The sequence below is a fragment of the Cebidichthys violaceus genome, unplaced genomic scaffold, assembly GCF_023349555.1.
Source record: "Cebidichthys violaceus isolate CVI_PGR_0920_01 unplaced genomic scaffold, fCebVio1.0.p SCAF_45, whole genome shotgun sequence".
Taxonomy (NCBI): domain Eukaryota; kingdom Metazoa; phylum Chordata; class Actinopteri; order Perciformes; family Stichaeidae; genus Cebidichthys; species Cebidichthys violaceus.
Genome location: NW_027176650.1, coordinates 385,001 through 402,500, shown reverse-complemented (window position 1 = coordinate 402,500; position 17,500 = coordinate 385,001). Strand labels below are relative to the sequence as shown.

The following is a 17,500-nucleotide window of genomic DNA, read 5'->3' as shown; positions in this document are numbered from 1 at the left end:
CTGATGTCACATTCTTGGTAAATGCTGCATATTGATTTCATATCAGAATCAGACGATCACAAACAAACTACACATAAACCAGCTTCAGTCTGAGGCTCAGAATCTAAATCTTCATTTTGTGTTGATGGTGAACCGGTTCTACTTCAGTGATGCTGGTTTGTTTATTTCCAGCTTCATAATGAAGCCGCCGTGAGGAACTATGAAAGGTTACATTTACACAGAAAGAGGGTCAGACGAGTCCCAGAGGGTTCAAATCAAATACAGCCCTGATACTCAATATATATATATATATATATATATATATATATATATATATATATATATATATATATATATATATTATAGGAAGAGGAGAAAGAAGAGGAAGAAGAAGAGGAGGAGGAAGAAGAAGATGAGGAGGAGGTGCTGGAGGAAGAAGAGGGGGAGGAGGAGGAGGAGCTGGAGGTGGAAGAGGAAGAAGAAGAAGGAGAGGAAGAAGAGGAGGAGGAGGAGGAGGAGGAGGAGGAGGAGTTGAGGCAGACCAACTTTCGGACGCACCGGTAGAGTCCCGGTCTCCCGGTGTGAGTCCCCGTTAAACCTCCCGCTGCTCGTTAAACTAATGAAACTAATGACGCCGGTTGGACCGGAGCGGATCTCCCGGATCTTCCGTTCCGCTTCACCGGAGCTGCACGTTTTTATTTCTCCGGATTTCCTTCCAGACTGAGACGGAAACTCACGTGAGAGCTGCAGGATTTCATCTCTGCTGGATCCGGATCCTCGCTGCCGGTCTCCGTGACGTGAGGTCCGTGTTCTGGATGCTGACGCTGGTTTTCTCTCTTCTCACTTTTCTCTAAAACACGTTCATTTATTTCACCTGACGGATCTTCACGGGGCTTCAGACCTGTGAATGTTGTATTCCTCTGGATCTCCTGGATCTCCTGGATCCTCCTGGAGGTTTTCCACCTGGAGTGTAATCCGTGTTTCTCTTTCATACGTCAGATATGAACCTGTGGATGTGATTTTAATCTCACTTTCAACTTAGTTTTACTCACTTTGCTTTCAAAGTACTTCTCATCATCACCTTTACCCTCAAGCCTGAAAGTGAACCGGCTGCTTCTGGTCCTATTTCCTGGAGGAGAAGAAATGTTCCACATCTACTGCAGTGTTCCACTTCATCGCCTTCAGATTAGATTTTAATTAAGAGGAGGAACCCTGAGGACCAGATACTTCCTCTTGTTCTACAGACTTCTCATCACTAGTTTTCCAGTTTCTTTTCTTTAACATCTAAAATCACATATTTTATCTGTCGGACGGAGCAGAACCATCTAGAGGAACCCTGGGGAACCTTGAGATGCCTCAAAAACTCTAAGGATTATAAAGAGGACCCAGGAGAACCCCCTTAGATTGTCTCTGGCTATTGCTTAAACAAAACCAACAACCCTGGAGGAACCTTGAAAAGCCTTCTGAGAAGCTCTAGAGCGATCCACCAGAAACCTGAGGACTGCTGAGTATCTAGAGGAATCCAGGAGGAGACTCCAAAGAACCAATAAACACCAGAAGAACCCTACTTCTATTAAGAGGTCCTCCGAGGACACTGAGGAAATGTTGGGACTTCAGAAAATCTGGAGAAGCTCTGAAGTATCTAAAAGAACCCCAGAAGAACCTGAAGGCCATTGAGCACTCTTTGAGAAGCTTTGAAGATTCAGGTAGATCCTGAAAGAACCTTGAAAAAAGGGACGGTAAAAAAACTGAGGAACCCAGGAGGTAACTCTGAAGGGATCCCAGAACCTCAGAGGAGTGTTATAGATCCAGGAGGAACCGTAAGAATCTCTCTGAGGACCATAGGGGGATCCTCAAAACTCAAAGAAAATCGTGAGGACTCCTGACAATCTGGAGGAAACCAGGAGGAAATATATAAATACTCTGAGAAACTAGAGAAGAACCCCAAGGTACTTGAAGACCCTTTAGGAATCTCTGAGGTTTGTTATAAATCTTGACCCTGAGACTCCCCTAAGGAATCCTGGAGGGACCTACAGGACCCTGGAAAACTTAAGTATCTTTACAAGTCCTAGAAAATTTACCAGGGAACCCTGAGGAACCCTGACCCTGAGGCAATCTGCGGACGTTTGAAGGCCTTGAGGATTCAAAGGGTTAAGTACATTGAGGAACCCTATAGAGACCCTTCAGATCCAGAGTACATCTGGGGACCCCAGAGGAACCCTGAAGACTATAGAGGAACCCTAAGACCCCCCCCCCCCCCCCCCCCCAGAGAACCAATGGGCACCCTGCGGGACCTTCAATACGCTCTGCAAGAGAAGATCGAGGAGCTGCGGCAGCGCGACACCCTCATCGACGAGCTGGAGCTGGAGCTGGATCAGAAGGATGAGCTGATCCAGCGGCTGCAGAACGAGCTGGACAAGTACCGGTCCGTTCTCCGGCCCGCCACGGCCCAGCAGGTCCAGGCCCAGCAGCAGAATCTCGTCCTGCAGCCGGACCAGCACCGCAGCAAACGGCAGGCCATCTCCGCCGAGCCCACGGCCATTGACATCACCGACCTCAGCCACGTCACCCTGGCCTTCTACCCCAAGAGCCCACAGTGAGTCCACTTCATGTTCTGAAATGTTCATAAAACTGAGTCTTCTTCAGTCGGCCCGGTTAGTCCAGGTTTTGTTGAAATGAACCGTTTAGATTTAAAATATGCGTTGAGTTTATATGACCGGCTGGTCAGCGTCACAATCTGATCTCTCTGAAGATTTAATTCCTTTTGAAAGATAAACTTTGTTCTCACAGTTTAAATCTAGTTGTTGGTTGGTGTCTGAAGGTAAAGTTCGGAAACACTTAATGTTCTTATAGTTCTAGTTGTCGCTCAATATTGTTTTTTTTACTTGTAGCGGTGATGTAATGATGATTTTTACATTTTGACTTGTGGCCTCAGTTACATTGACTCTTTTAAAGTTAGCGTCAATATCAGGCAGTACGCTTCATGAGTTAAAGCTGCATTCTCTCTAGTGTCCACCAGGGGGCGACTCCTCTGGTTGTATAGAAGTCTATGAGAAAATGACTCTACTTCTCTCTTGATTTATTACCTCAGTAAACATGAGAGACGTCACTATGTCTCTTGTTGAGTTCCATCTTTACAGAGGAGGACTTTGTTACAACCAACTCTTTTAATTTGTTTATGGTTTATGACCAAAGGTTGATGGAGGCCGTGGCTCTTATAGAAGTCCATGACTTCTTCTTTGGTTTCGTTTCATTATTGTTGGTCCTTCCAATGTGGTTTTATTGGCAAACTTCAAGTTAGAAAAGTCAGAAGTAGTCTGAGGCTGCTGATTGGTGGAAACACCCTCCACTGTCTCTTCATTGTGAGGCCTTCTCATGTACAGTCTATGGTCAGTACACTTCAGGGTAATCAAACCAGATCTTCTTCCTGGTTAAAAGAACCAATCAGTGACTGCGTTTAAGCTGGTTTTGGGTTATTCGGGCCCCTGTTTACATGGTTTCTGAAAACCAGGATGTGATGTCACACGAGAACCTGATCATAAGCTGGATCCTAAACAGCAGGAGACACAAACTCAACATAAACGTCTCAAAACGTTTAACTGGATGTTGTCATTTTGTGTGAAGGTCTCTTGAGGTAGAATTCTTCTTCTTCGGTGGTGTTTAGAGGAGACCGTGTGGTGCTGGATGCCCACGAGGCTCCGCTCAGGAAAACCTGTCTGTTCTCATGGAAGTGTTTTCTACGTTTTGAACTCAGCCGTAGTGAACGTCTCATTAAAAGCAGCCAGACGAGCGGAGGCTGCCAGCAGAACTCCAGCGGGTAGATTCTAACGTTCTAACGTTCAAACGTTCTAACGTTCAAACGTTCAAGCGTTAACGCTCCCGTCGGTCCAACGACACAGGTGGTGCAGAAGGGAACCGTGTGCTTCCTCTTCTTTGTAGAGAATCTCTTCTGTCAGATACTTTGAATTAGATTTGTGTCTCTGAAACAAACTGTTCGAGGATTCATTTCATTGTTAGTCAAACTGCTTTAAAAGTAATGTTTCATTTTAACATTGTATCTGAATTATGTACAAGGTTGTCTTGTTAAAATGATCAAAACCGGTCTGATTTAAATACGATGCACTTCATATTCATTTTTAATATTATTTAAGAGTATTCTGTGGAAGTTTAAGAACGGCTGGAGAAGCAGGTGGTTAAAGACATTTTAATATTTAATCATAATTATTTCTCGGCCACAAACTGATTTTAAACAACTTATTTTAGTTCATTGATGGAGTTCAATCTGCTACAATTTGTTGGTGACCAGATGAACGGATGAACAGACACACGGGTAAACAGACACACGGGTGAACAGATAAAACGGTGACCAGGTAAATAGGTAAACAGGTGAACAGGTGACGAGGTGAACAGGTGACCAGGTGAACAGATGAACAAGTAAACAGGTGACCAGGTAAACAGGTGAACAGGTAAACAGGTAAATAGGTGAACAGGTGACCAGGTAAACAGGTGAACAGGTGACCAGGTAAACAGATAAACAGATGAACAGGTAAACAGGTGAACAGATGAACAGGTAAACAGGTGACCAGGTAAACAGGTGAACAGGTGACCAGGTAGATGAACAGGTGTAAAGACTGTTCCTTTCTCTGTGACAGAGGGTCCAGGCAGCAGCTCGGCTCTGCTGAGGAACCAGCTGCTGCTGTCACAGATCTTTATTTATCCACATATGAATATGATAATGTGTCTCTGAGCCTGATGACATCAGGATGGACCACTGCTGTTCTTCTTCATGTCAGAATCACAGAACATCCGTTTAAAGATCCACATATGGAGCCACAACATGGCTGATTATTTATATAGGATTTACTTATTTATGTCTGATTCTGAGTCATTGACAGAAATGAAAAACAAATTCGTTGCGCTTTGCATTATGGATTTTTTTCTCTCGGACAATTTGGTTAAATTCAGTAAAATTAAAACATGAATAAAATATAAGACAGAAGATTTCAGTGGCACCTAAAGAAGTCGTCATCATCCCATTGTTCTCTGGAACGATTTAATAGTTTTCTGTAAATAAACTCACTGATAGTAATAATGTTTCTACTTGTAGTTCTGAGGTCTTTACTGATAGTAATAATGTTTCTACTTGTAGTTCTGAGGTCTTTTATGATAGTAATAATGTTTCTACTTGTAGTTCTGAGGTCTTTACTGATAGTAATAATGTTTCTACTTGTAGTTCTGAGGTCTTTACTGATAGTAATAATGTTTCTACTTGTAGCTCTGATGTTTCTTTGGCTTCACCAAACTTCTGGAGATTGTGCTGGGAGACGCGTCACATCTCCTTGCAACGGCACACAGTTAAGAAATCGCCTCATGCTCCCAGTAGTGATAATGACTCTAGCTAAAGCCAACACTAGTGGAAAACCAGTCAAAGAGATCAAGAGGGAGACACTTGAATTGGCCTCAATATGCAAAACCAGTCCCGTTTTGGGGGTCGTCTCATTGTTGCCCCTCTAGTGCTCCTGTTGTTAATTCCATCCACACCAATGCAGGTGGAACTGATTAACAACCCCCTCTGCTACTTACCTGACCACATCATTATCAGAGAAGTGCAATTGAATTCATGCCGTACCCTGATAAAAGATTGTTCCTTTAATTTTTTTGAGCGGTGTATTTAGTTTGTACTTTTTAGCGATTGTTTCTACTCTCAGCGTTGAAGTCTCTATAGATGTGAACCTTCTTCTTATAGTGATATTTGAAGCATTATTAGTAATCTAGTTTCTTCCATATTGAGCACATTTCTCGTTAAGTTATGTAGTTCATTTCAATTTGCACTAATTATGATCATGTGTGTTTGGGGACATTTCTACTCATTCACAAGGCCCCACTCGTTGTAGAAGTGAAGTACAATATCAATGGAGTACTGCTTAAAATACTGCTTTAGATGTACTTGCCCTTTGCTAGCATCCATTTCTCAGAGCTCAGTATATTATAATGTGTGTTTCTGTCTGTGCATGCCAGCAACAACAACAACCACTGTGTTGGTTTTTAATCCGTGTGGTGTGCGCCACACACACACACACACACACACACACACACACACACACACACACACACACACACACACACACACACACACACACACACACACACACACACACAGACAGCTCTACATAGGCAGCTGACAGGGTTTCATTTACCAGCCCACCACTTGTCGCTGCTGTCAGTGTCCTGCAGTGTGTGTGTGTGTGTGTGTGTGTGTGTGTGTGTGTGTGTGTGTGTGTGTGTGTGTGTTGTTTGAAAACATAAATAAAGGTATTACAGTGTGTGTGGGCTGTCATCACCCACCAGCTCTCCTGCTGTCTGCAGTGACGCTTCAGAAGCATTTCCAGACGAGTTAATGATCAGCTGAGAGTCAGCTGTCACAGATCTGGTTCTGAAGTGAGGAGGTTCTGTCTTCCACCGCCGGACGGTTCAATCCTCAAACATACGAAATATCACAGACACGATGCTGATCGTGTTTCTACATGGAGTAACATTTGTACTTGATGATGAGGTGAACAGATCTGGAGGATCTCTGGAGGATCTCTGGAGGATCTCTGGTTCCTCTCGATGCTTTCTAGAACATCATTGTCTCTTTGTGTTGTATTACTATTCTTCTGTGTCTGGTTTTCTTTCTCCTGAATGTCTTCTCTTTGGTTTATGTGTTTCTTCTCTCTCCTCATTGTCTCGTGTGTCTCTTTGTGTTTCTCTTTTTGAATTACCTCCTCTCACTTTCTTCTAATTTACTTTCTTCGTTCTTCATTTTATGTATCTGCCTGTTGTTTTTTAATCTCCTTTATTTTCTCGATCTTTCTCCCCAACCTGTAATTTCCTCCTGTTTCCTCCCTGTGGACTTCTTCTTCAGGCCTTCCTCCTTTTAGTTTTTCCTTCAACCCCCCCCCCCCCCCCTCCACTTCCTCCCCTGTGACTCATGCAGTAATAACACGAGGGTCTACTCCGTCACCCCCTCCATCCACTCACAATGTGTCTTCATTCAAGTTAGTTTCCTCCAGAGTCCAATTTACATGCAGATTTTGAAGCTGGGCTGAAGTGTGTCTTCCTCACATTCCCCACAATAAGATGCAGCTCTAATAGATCCTGTCATCTACTGGAGGAGATAGAACCATCACTCTACTCTGAGGGAGAGCTTGAGCTGTCTTTCTCTCCTCTTACATGCCGATGTTCCTCACCTCACAATGAAGAGTCGGCCGTGAGTTTCATTTGGTCCAAACTGACAGACAGGAAAGAGACAGCGGAGGATGTTTCCACCAATCAGCCGCCTCCGACTATTTCTGACTTTTCTAACTTCTCCCAGTCTGTGAAGTTCTTCAAGTTTGCCAATGAAGCCACATACCATCCGACGATAATGAAAGGAAACCAAAGAAGAAGTCGTTTTTCATGGTGGACACATGAGTTCAACGCATCCACTTCTGATCCGGTCAGAGGACGTGACCGAGTATTACAACTCAATGAAGACCTCTTATGGAGGACAGGAGAGCGACCATGAGACCGATGTTCAACACAGAGTCCCTCAGTGTTTAAACACACATGCAGAGTTATTTAAAGGCCAACCTTAAAGCTAAAGTTCCCTTTGTAACGTAACGTCGTCCTGAAAAAGAAATCGTTTAGAGCCAGAAGTCAACCTCCAGTTCTCTAAAGTTCTTCAAAGCTTCATGTGTTAAAGCTGCATTCTCTCTAGTGTCCACCAGGGGGCGACTCCTCTGGTCGTATAGAAGTCTAGTCTAAAATGACTCTACTTCTCTCTTGATTTATTCCCTCAGTAAACATTGTACACATGAGTTTATGGTCTCAATCTCTAGTTTACAGTCTTCTTCAATACAGCATGATGTTCATTTAGTACATTATGCTCCATTTAGAGTCCAATAAGCTGTTAAAAACAACAATAAACCAAAAACGACGAACTCCAAACATCCACAAACCAACGAATGACGTCACGACCACTACGTCCTCTTCTTCTTCACTCTGGATCCTGAAGATGAAACCAGAAGATTACATTTGATGACTACTTCAGGTTGTGTTGATTAATACAACTTCATCACTAAATGATTCCAATGAAAGGCGATAAATTATCACATTGAAACCCTCCCCCCAGAGCAGTGGTTGTGGTCCTCATTGTGGGTCGTCTCTCTGACATTGAACTGATGAAGACAGACGATGAAGGCAGCAAAGAAACATCAGTAAAGGTTAAAGTCGTGAATCAAACTGTCGACAGCAGAAACTGAGAAATGTGACTTTAAAGTTGTAAACGTGTGTTTGTGCTGAACGCTCCTTTAATGTTTGTTTCTCGATCCGACATCAACACGTTTGTTTTCTGCTTCTCAGAGTTATGGAGTCACGTTTATGCTGTATTTCATATCATCGTTTCATTGTGTTTTATATGACACACCGGCTGCCTGTTGTTGTTGCATTAGTTTTATTTTTACTTTCATTATTTATTAGTGATTAGATGATGTGAGGCGTTTAAAGTAGAGATCTTAGATCAGTAGTGACCTCAACGTTTATTCTGTTAAATCTGCTGTCTGCTGGACTGACCTCTCGTCTCCTCTCCTCGTCTCCTCTCCTCGTCTCCTCTCAGGTCCAAGGAGATGATAAAGGATGCCATCTTGGACAATGACTTCATGAAGAACCTTGAGCTGTCTCAGATCCAGGAGATCGTGGACTGCATGTACCCGGTGGATTATGAGAAAGACGCCTGCATCATCAAGGAGGGCGACGTGGGCTCTCTGGTCTACGTGATGGAAGGTGAGCGGTGAGGGACCCGGGGTCAGACTGGTCATCATGACCACGAGGTTCTGTCTGAGTCGAAAGGGTTTGTCTTCGTTGTTTCTGTCCTCCTTGTTTTTGTCCTCGTAGTTTCTGTCCTCGTTGTTTCTGTCCTCATTGTTTCTGTCTTTGTTGTTTCTGTCCTCGTTTTTGTCTTTGTTGTTTCTGTCCTCTTTGTTTCTGTACTCTTTGTTTTTGTCCTCATTGTTTTTGTCCATGTTGTTTCTGTCCTCTTTGTTTTTGCCCTCGTTGTTTCTGTCCTCGGTGGCTCTGTCCTCGGTGGTGTTGTCCCCGTTTTTGTCTCGGGGGTTTTGACTCAGTCGCTCTTGTGTTTTCATTTTTCTTCACGTCTTCTGAGAGTTTGAAGTTTTCTTTTGTGACTTCTCTGTTTTTTACGCAGTAATTCCTTCAATCCAAGTTGTTTCTACATATAAGACAATGAAAGCTGATCTGAACTTGACGTTAGTGTTGGACTCAGACTGATTGTTTGACTTGGACTCGTCTTGATTATGAAGGTTTTTCAGCTCTGATATTTGAGACCTTGATGGTTTTATTTAGACCAGATTTGGGTTTGTCTTCAAAAGGTTTTGTACTTGGACATGTCTCGGCTCTTTGGGGTTTCTAACTGATGTCTTAATCTTTTGTCTTTGACGGTTTGCAGACACAGGTTGGTATCTCGTCCTGGTTCTCCTTCAGGACCTTTACTCTGCAGTGGTTTTTAAAGATTTTTGTTCAGTGGAGAGAAGTTTCCTGCAGCTCAGTTCGACCTTTAGGACGAAGCTCTTCTTTCCCACCAACGTGTTGCGTAACGTGTCAGAACGCCTGAAGGCTGCTGAACGCTCCCCTCCGTTTACACACAGCTGCACTCTTCATCATCTTCCTCATCATCATCTCCTCTGAGTTTACGTCACATGATCAAAACCGTCTCACATCTGAGATTCATTCTGCTGCTGTCAGCTGATGACCGGTCTTCATTGATATTTAATTTTGAAGGTTTAATTAAAGGAAGCAGCTCAAAACCAGTTGATGGTGTTTTGGTGGAAAACTTGAACTTCCAGCAGCGTCTCAGCGGTGAACTCTCTGATCTCAAGAAGAAGAGTTGACGCTTTAGATGTCAGATCATTTTCTCCTCATCTTTTAATCATCATCAGGAGGCAGAGTTCTATTTAAGAAAGAAAAGCAGCATTTATTTATATTTGATAAAGCTGCTGGGTGGATCACACTGATGCTGAATTTAAGAACGAGTCCATGTGGTCTGAAAAATATCTTTCTTATTGATTTTATACTAAAATAATTCAGGATAATTTACAAAAATACTTAAAAACCTCAGTTTTTTTAATGGAGTCTGGTGTGGGCTCGATTTCTTGAGTAATATTTAATGAATACCTGATGACAGCGTTTTAAACAGATTACGTTACTTCTCATCCACACATGTTGGGAGCAGTTGTGTGTTTTGCTCGAGGACACTTGGACCAGAGGAGCCGGGAATCGAACCGCTGACCCGAAGCTTCTCTATACTGTGTTTGCTGTGAGCTCTTATGTGATATTTATAGCTGTTTTTGAGGTTAGTGTGTTACATAAGAAGCCTGTTTAGTAACGTGATCCTCCCACTGAGACACAGTCAGAGGTTTGGTTTCATGTTCATGGAATCTTTACGAGCTTCTTCAGGTCTGACGTGGATCAACGAGTTAAACCGGCCAGAGGTCGCCGTGGTCTTTCGTACGAGACCTTCAAGCCCTCCGACAGACAGACATGTTGTGTTTCATTGTCTCCGTGTTGCTGGACTCACTCGTCCAGATGGCTGTTCCTCCGGAGAGTGGTGGGCTGTGTGAACCGACTCATGACATTAATATCTAAGTAAGAGCTGCTGGCTTCAGAGTCTTCTCACAATATGAAACATGTATTTCTGTCAGACTTCATGAAGACGACTAACGAGTCAACGTTAACGTGACTCCAGTCTGAGTCTGGTGTGGGCGGATTGTTGATGATGTCATAGTGATGTCATGATGTCTAACGCAGTCTGTCTGTCTGTTTATGGAGGCTCTGATGACCCTGTCCAGGTGCATTATGGGAGATGTAGGTTTCCAGTGTTGTTGGACTGAAAGTCAGGAGATCTGCTCTGATATTTTACTGCAGTAAAAATAGTAGTACAACAGTGTAGAAATACTCTGTTACAAGTATTCTGCATTCAAAATGTTACTTTAATAAAAATGTAAAAGTATTATCATTAAAATATACCAAAAGTGAAAGTGTTCATTATTCAGAATAATATAAATTATAATTATTGAGAAGATTCAGAATGTTTAAAGAGAAGATTCAGTTTAAAGAGAAGATTCAGTTTAAAGACAAGATTCAGAATGTTTAAAGAGAAGATTCAGAATGGTTAAAGAGAAGATTCAGAATGTTTAAAGAGAAGATTCAGAATGTTTAAAGAGAAGATTCAGAATGGTTAAAGAGAAGATTCAGAATGTTTAAAGAGAAGATTCAGAATGGTTAAAGAGAAGATTCAGTTTAAAGACAAGATTCAGTTTAAAGACAAGATTCAGAATGTTTAAAGAGAAGATTCAGAATCGTTAAAGAGAAGATTCAGTTTAAAGAGAAGATTCAGAATGTTTAAAGAGAAGATTCAGAATGGTTAAAGAGAAGATTCAGTTTAAAGAGAAGATTCAGAATGGTTAAGAGTTTTAAAATAAACAAAATCTGTTTTTGGACCTGAAAGTAAAAAAATAAATAAAATAAAAACAGAAAATATAAAAGACAAACGTCGTAAAAACTGTCAGAAGAAAAACAACAAAGAAGATTCATGATGTGATGATTTGATCAACATCCAGTGTGTGTGTGTGTGTGTGTGTGTGAGACTGTGTGTGTGTGAGAGACTGTGTGTGTGTGTGTGTGTGTGTGTGTGTGTGTGTGTGTGTGTGTGTGCGTGCGTGAGAGACTGTGTGGGGGGGGGGGGCGCAGATGGCTGCTTAATATAACTTGTGTCACAGGAAGAGGAAGTGATCCCTGAAAACAGACCACGATGAAGATTTGATAGTGTGTGTGTGTGTGTGTGTGTGTGTGTGTGTGTGTGTGTGTGTGTGTGTGTGTGTGTATATATGTGTGTGTGTGTGTATGTATATATCTGTGTGTTATCAATAAGACATTCACTAATTGTGTGTTTGTGGGAAGAAACAGATGCAGCAGTTTTGTCTCATTATGTAACACACACACACACACACACACACACACACACACACACACACACACACACACACACACACACACACAGTTTCACACACCGTCTCACTCACTCACTCGCACACACACACACACACACACATGTCTCTCTGGTGGATGCTGTTGGCATGGCAACTTGTTGGATGACCATATTTAGGATTTTTACAGTTTGGAAATTTGGAATCGTTTTTTAAAGAATGGAAGGAATAAAAAAGAGAAGGAGTAAGGAGACAGGGGAGGGAAGGATACGAGATGAGGGAGGAGGAAAGGAAGGAAGGAAGGAAACAAGGGAGGAGAGAGAGAGAGAGAGAGGGAGGTAAAGAGACGACAGACTGAGAGAAAGAAGGAGAGAACAACCGAAGAAAAGGAGGAGAAAGTGGATATAACAGGAGAAATGAACAGAGGAGGGAAGGAAGGAAAGTTAGGAAAAGAGGAAGGTGTGAGGACAGGAAGGAAAGGAAAAGATAAAAGATGGAAGCAAAGGAGGAGAAACAGGAGATTAGACACCAGACGAAGAAGGAAGCGAGGATTTAAAAGCGGTGGATCACACTAATGCTGAATTTAAGAACGAGTCCTCATGATATCATAAACATCTTTCTATTGATTTTATACAAAAGTAATTTAGAATAATTACTCAAAATACATTAAAATTATTCTTTTTTTAATGGAGTCTGGTGAGAGCCCCGTTCTGTGTTTATGTACTTTCAAACCTCTTGAACCTCTCCAGTGTGAGAGCAAATTTAATATTCGTTCATTTCCGAAAATACTACTGCACACACACACACATACACACACACACACACACACACACACACACACACACACACACTCACACTCACACACACAGCTGATTGTATCTACATTTGTGTATCCGCCCACAGACAATCGTCCACAAATACATCGACTCTCTTTCCTGTTTGTCTGCAGCTTCAATCCACTGAACAATATGTTGGGAATAATAAATATTTACTCAATATTTTATATTTATAGAAACACTTTTCTTCTCATCAGAGTTTTATGCAAAATAAAATAAAAACACCAACAATCATTCAAATGAAACAACAAAATGAAACTCACTTCCAAATCTTTTTTATGATGTGACGACAGTTATTGTTTAATTAAAGTCACAGAAATGTTTCTTTTAAGACGTTTGTCTCTTTATAGTCGTTTCGTTCTTTGTGGTTGTTTTGTTTCTATATCCGGTTGCTAAATCAGCCTTATTGTACTTTTAACTTTACTTTTTATTGTCCTCTCCAACACCTAATAACACACATGTTTTTAGACTTGTCCTTTAACCCCCCACCTTAATCCAGTAAGACAGAGGACAAACATCCCAGTAGACCATATCTGTGATGTAATGACCCCACATGATGTCTGAAGGTTAACTGAGGCTGTTAATCTCATAAACGCTGCTGTTCCCTCTGACAACACTGATCTCTGTTCACTGAAGAACTGACTCTAATGAATTCATCACAGAGACTTTTTCTCCGTTAGCTGCGTTTCATGTTTCTGTCACACGACTGAAAGCCCTCCAGCTGCTTGAATGACTTTTTAAACGCGTCGATTGGACGCAGATGAATGTTGTTAAAGTGCAGCTGTGTCTCAGTTTAGAGCTACAAAGACCTGGTGTAACCGGAGGAGGTCTCCCTCTGATCTCAGCTGAGACTCTTTAACTCGTCTTGGTTAAAGTTGCTTCTGTCCTCTGAGGAGAAGCTGAATCAGAGTGTCTGTTAAGCTCCAAACTCTCCGAGCTGTGACTCTGACGTCAGCTGGAAATCCTGCTTTGTGTTCTTCATGAACAGACTTTGTTCCTCAGCAGAGAACAATTGTTACAGTTGTGATTCTGAGCGTCTGATTTAATTTCATTTATGTTAGCAATGTGGACCGATAGATCCAAACCACTATCGGATAATTAATCTGACCGCATGAGAGTTGATTGGAAGAAAGTCCAATTTCTTCTAGGATAATAAAGTTGATTATTGTCCCAACTATTATCCCAGAATAAAAAGATACACGTCGACTAAAAAGATACACGTCGACTAAAAAGATACACGACGGCTAAAAAGATACACGAGGACTAAAAAGATACAGGAGGACTAAAAAGATACAGGAGGACTAAAAAGATACACGAGGACTAAAAAGATACAGGAGGACTAAAAAGATACACAAGGACTAAAAAGATACAGGAGGACTAAAAAGATACATGAGGACTAAAAAGATACATGAGGACTAAAAAGATACATGAGGACTAAAAAGATACACGATGGCTAAAAAGATACACGACAGCTAAAGAGATACACGAAGACTAAAAAGATACACGAGGACTAAAAAGATACACAAGGACTAAAAAGATACACGAGGACTAAAAAGATACACGACGGCTAAAAAGATACACGACGGCTAAAAAGGTACACGACGGCTAAAAAGATACACGACGGCTAAAAAGATACACGACGGCTAAAAAGGTACACGACGGCTAAAAAGATACACGACGGCTAAAAAGATACACGAGGACGAAAAAGATACACGAGGACTAAAAAGATACACGACGGCTAAAAAGATACACGAGGACTAAAAAGATACACGACGGCTAAAAAGATACACGAGGACTAAAAAGATACACGACGGCTAAAAAGATAGACGAGGACTAAAAAGATACACGAGGACTAAAAAGATACACGAGGACTAAAAAGATACAGGAGGACTAAAAAGATACACGAGGACTAAAAAGATACACAAGGACTAAAAAGATACACAAGGACTAAAAAGATACAGAAGGACTAAAAAGATAAACGATGATTAAAAAGATACACGAGGACTAAAAAGATACAGGAGGACTAAAAAGATACAAGACGGCTAAAAAGATACACGAGGACTAAAAAGATACAGGAGGACTAAAAAGATACAGGAGGACTAAAAAGATACACGAGGACTAAAAAGATACAGGAGGACTAAAAAGATACATGAGGACTAAAAAGATACATGAGGACTAAAAAGATACATGAGGACTAAAAAGATACACGACGGCTAAAAAGATACACGACAGCTAAAGAGATACACGAAGACTAAAAAGATACACAACGGCTAAAAAGATACACGACGGCTAAAAAGGTACATGACGGCTAAAAAGATACACGACGGCTAAAAAGATACACGAGGACGAAAAAGATACACGAGGACTAAAAAGATACACGACGACTAAAAAGATACACGACGGCTAAAAAGATACACGAGGACGAAAAAGATACACGAGGACTAAAAAGATACACGACGGCTAAAAAGATACACGAGGACTAAAAAGATACACGACGGCTAAAAAGATACACGAGGACTAAAAAGATACACGAGGACTAAAAAGATGCACGAGGACTAAAAAGATGCACAAGGACTAAAAAGATGCACGAGGACTAAAAAGATACACGAGGACTAAAAAGATACACGAGGACTAAAAAGATAAACGTCGACTAAAAAGATACACGAGGACTAAAAAGATACACGAGGACTAAAAAGATACACGTCGACTAAAAAGATACACGAGGACTAAAAAGATACACGACGGCTAAAAAGATACACAAGGACTAAAAAGATACACATCGACTAAAAAGATACACAACGGCTAAAAAGATACACGAGGACTAAAAAGATACACGACGGCTAAAAAGATACACGACGGCTAAAAAGATACACGACGGCTAAAAAGATACACGAGGACTAAAAAGATACACGAGGACTAAAAAGATACACATCGACTAAAAAGATACACGAGGACTAAAAAGATAACGAGGACTAAAAAGATACACGATGGCTAAAAAGATACACGACGGCTAAAAAGATACACGTCGACTAAAAAGATACACGAGGACTAAAAAGATACACGACGATTAAAAAGATACACATCGACTAAAAAGATACACAACGACTAAAAAGATGAACGTCGACTAAAAAGATACACGAGGACTAAAAAGATACACAACGGCTAAAAAGATAAACGTTGACTAAAAAGATGCACGAGGACTAAAAAGATGCACGAGGACTAAAAAGATACACGAGGACTAAAAAGATACACCAGGACTAAAAAGATACACGAGGACTAAAAAGATAAACGTCGACTAAAAAGATACACAACGGCTAAAAAGATAAACGTCGACTAAAAAGATGCACAAGGACTAAAAAGATACACGAGGACTAAAAAGATACACGACGGCTAAAAAGATAAACGTCGACTAAAAAGATGCACGAGGACTAAAAAGATACACGAGGACTAAAAAGATACACGTCGACTAAAAAGATAAACGTCGACTAAAAAGATACACGAGGACTAAAAAGATACACGAGGACTAAAAAGATACACGTCGACTAAAAAGATAAACGTCGACTAAAAAGATACACGTGGACTAAAAAGATAAACGTCGACTAAAAAGATACACGAGGACTAAAAAGATACACGAGGACTAAAAAGATACACGTCGACTAAAAAGATAAATGTCGACTAAAAAGATACACGTGGACTAAAAAGATACACAAGGACTAAAAAGATAAACGTCGACTAAAAAGATACACGAGGACTAAAAAGATAAACGTCGGCTAAAAAGATACACGAGGACTAAAAAGATACACAAGGACTAAAAAGATAAACGTCGGCTAAAAAGATACACGAGGACTAAAAGAAAAAGAAAACAAACCCTGAGAAAGACCTCCTGGTGTAGAAAGAACAAACGTCTCTCTCATGATCTTCTCTCTGAGCTGTTTTTATTCATTTCTGTTGGTGTGACCCACTCTGACATTTCAGATTAATATTTTGATCAATATTTTGATCAATATTATGATCGATTTTATTTCAAATGTCAGAGCGTGTTTGAATGTTAACGGACATCTCAGATATATTAAATTAAATAATTTTGTTCAGATACTCCAACGATTCTAAAGGAATGAGTTTCAATAACTGAAATAACTTCTGATTCTATTCAAGATTTTATTCAAAGAAGCATTCAGCTCTGCTCCGGACTAATGGAAGTCTTTGATATGAAAAAATATCATTACTAAACACACACATGTACACGCACACACGCACACACACACACACACACACACACACACACATACACACGCACACACATATACACACACACACACACACACACACATACACACATACACATATACACACACACACACACACACACACACACACACACACACTGGTGGACAGTGTAAGTGTTGTGTCTGTAATCCAACACTCAAATATAATAAATATAAAGAACATCAGAGAGATTTATTTTATGTCCAATGTGTCACAGCAGCAGAACAAAACACACACACACACACACACACACACACGCTGATTAATCAGATTTGTGAATAAAACAGATGTGAACCAGCAGCATCTGTTCCTGATGATTTAATATTTCTACACTATGAATTTCATTTAGAGCTTCTCATGCAGATTGATCCAGACCCGGTGAGTCCTGAACCAGGACCA

General features: G+C 41.0%; 1 protein-coding gene across 2 annotated transcripts in view; it reads left to right on the top strand.

Moving 5' to 3' along the window:
• LOC137886729 (cGMP-dependent protein kinase 1-like) overlaps positions 1-17,500 on the top strand; it is a 38,988-nt gene that overhangs the window by 1,636 nt on the left and 19,852 nt on the right. The window contains exons 1-2 of one of the 2 annotated variants that reach the window (XM_068729320.1): positions 2,233-2,575; positions 8,615-8,781. In XM_068729320.1, coding sequence (XP_068585421.1) covers positions 2,256-2,575; positions 8,615-8,781 — 487 coding nt within the window. In that variant the 5' untranslated portion in view covers positions 2,233-2,255. Of the gene's footprint in view, positions 1-2,232; positions 2,576-8,614; positions 8,782-17,500 lie in introns of those variants that run through there. The other variant, XM_068729321.1, reaches the window with a different exon arrangement.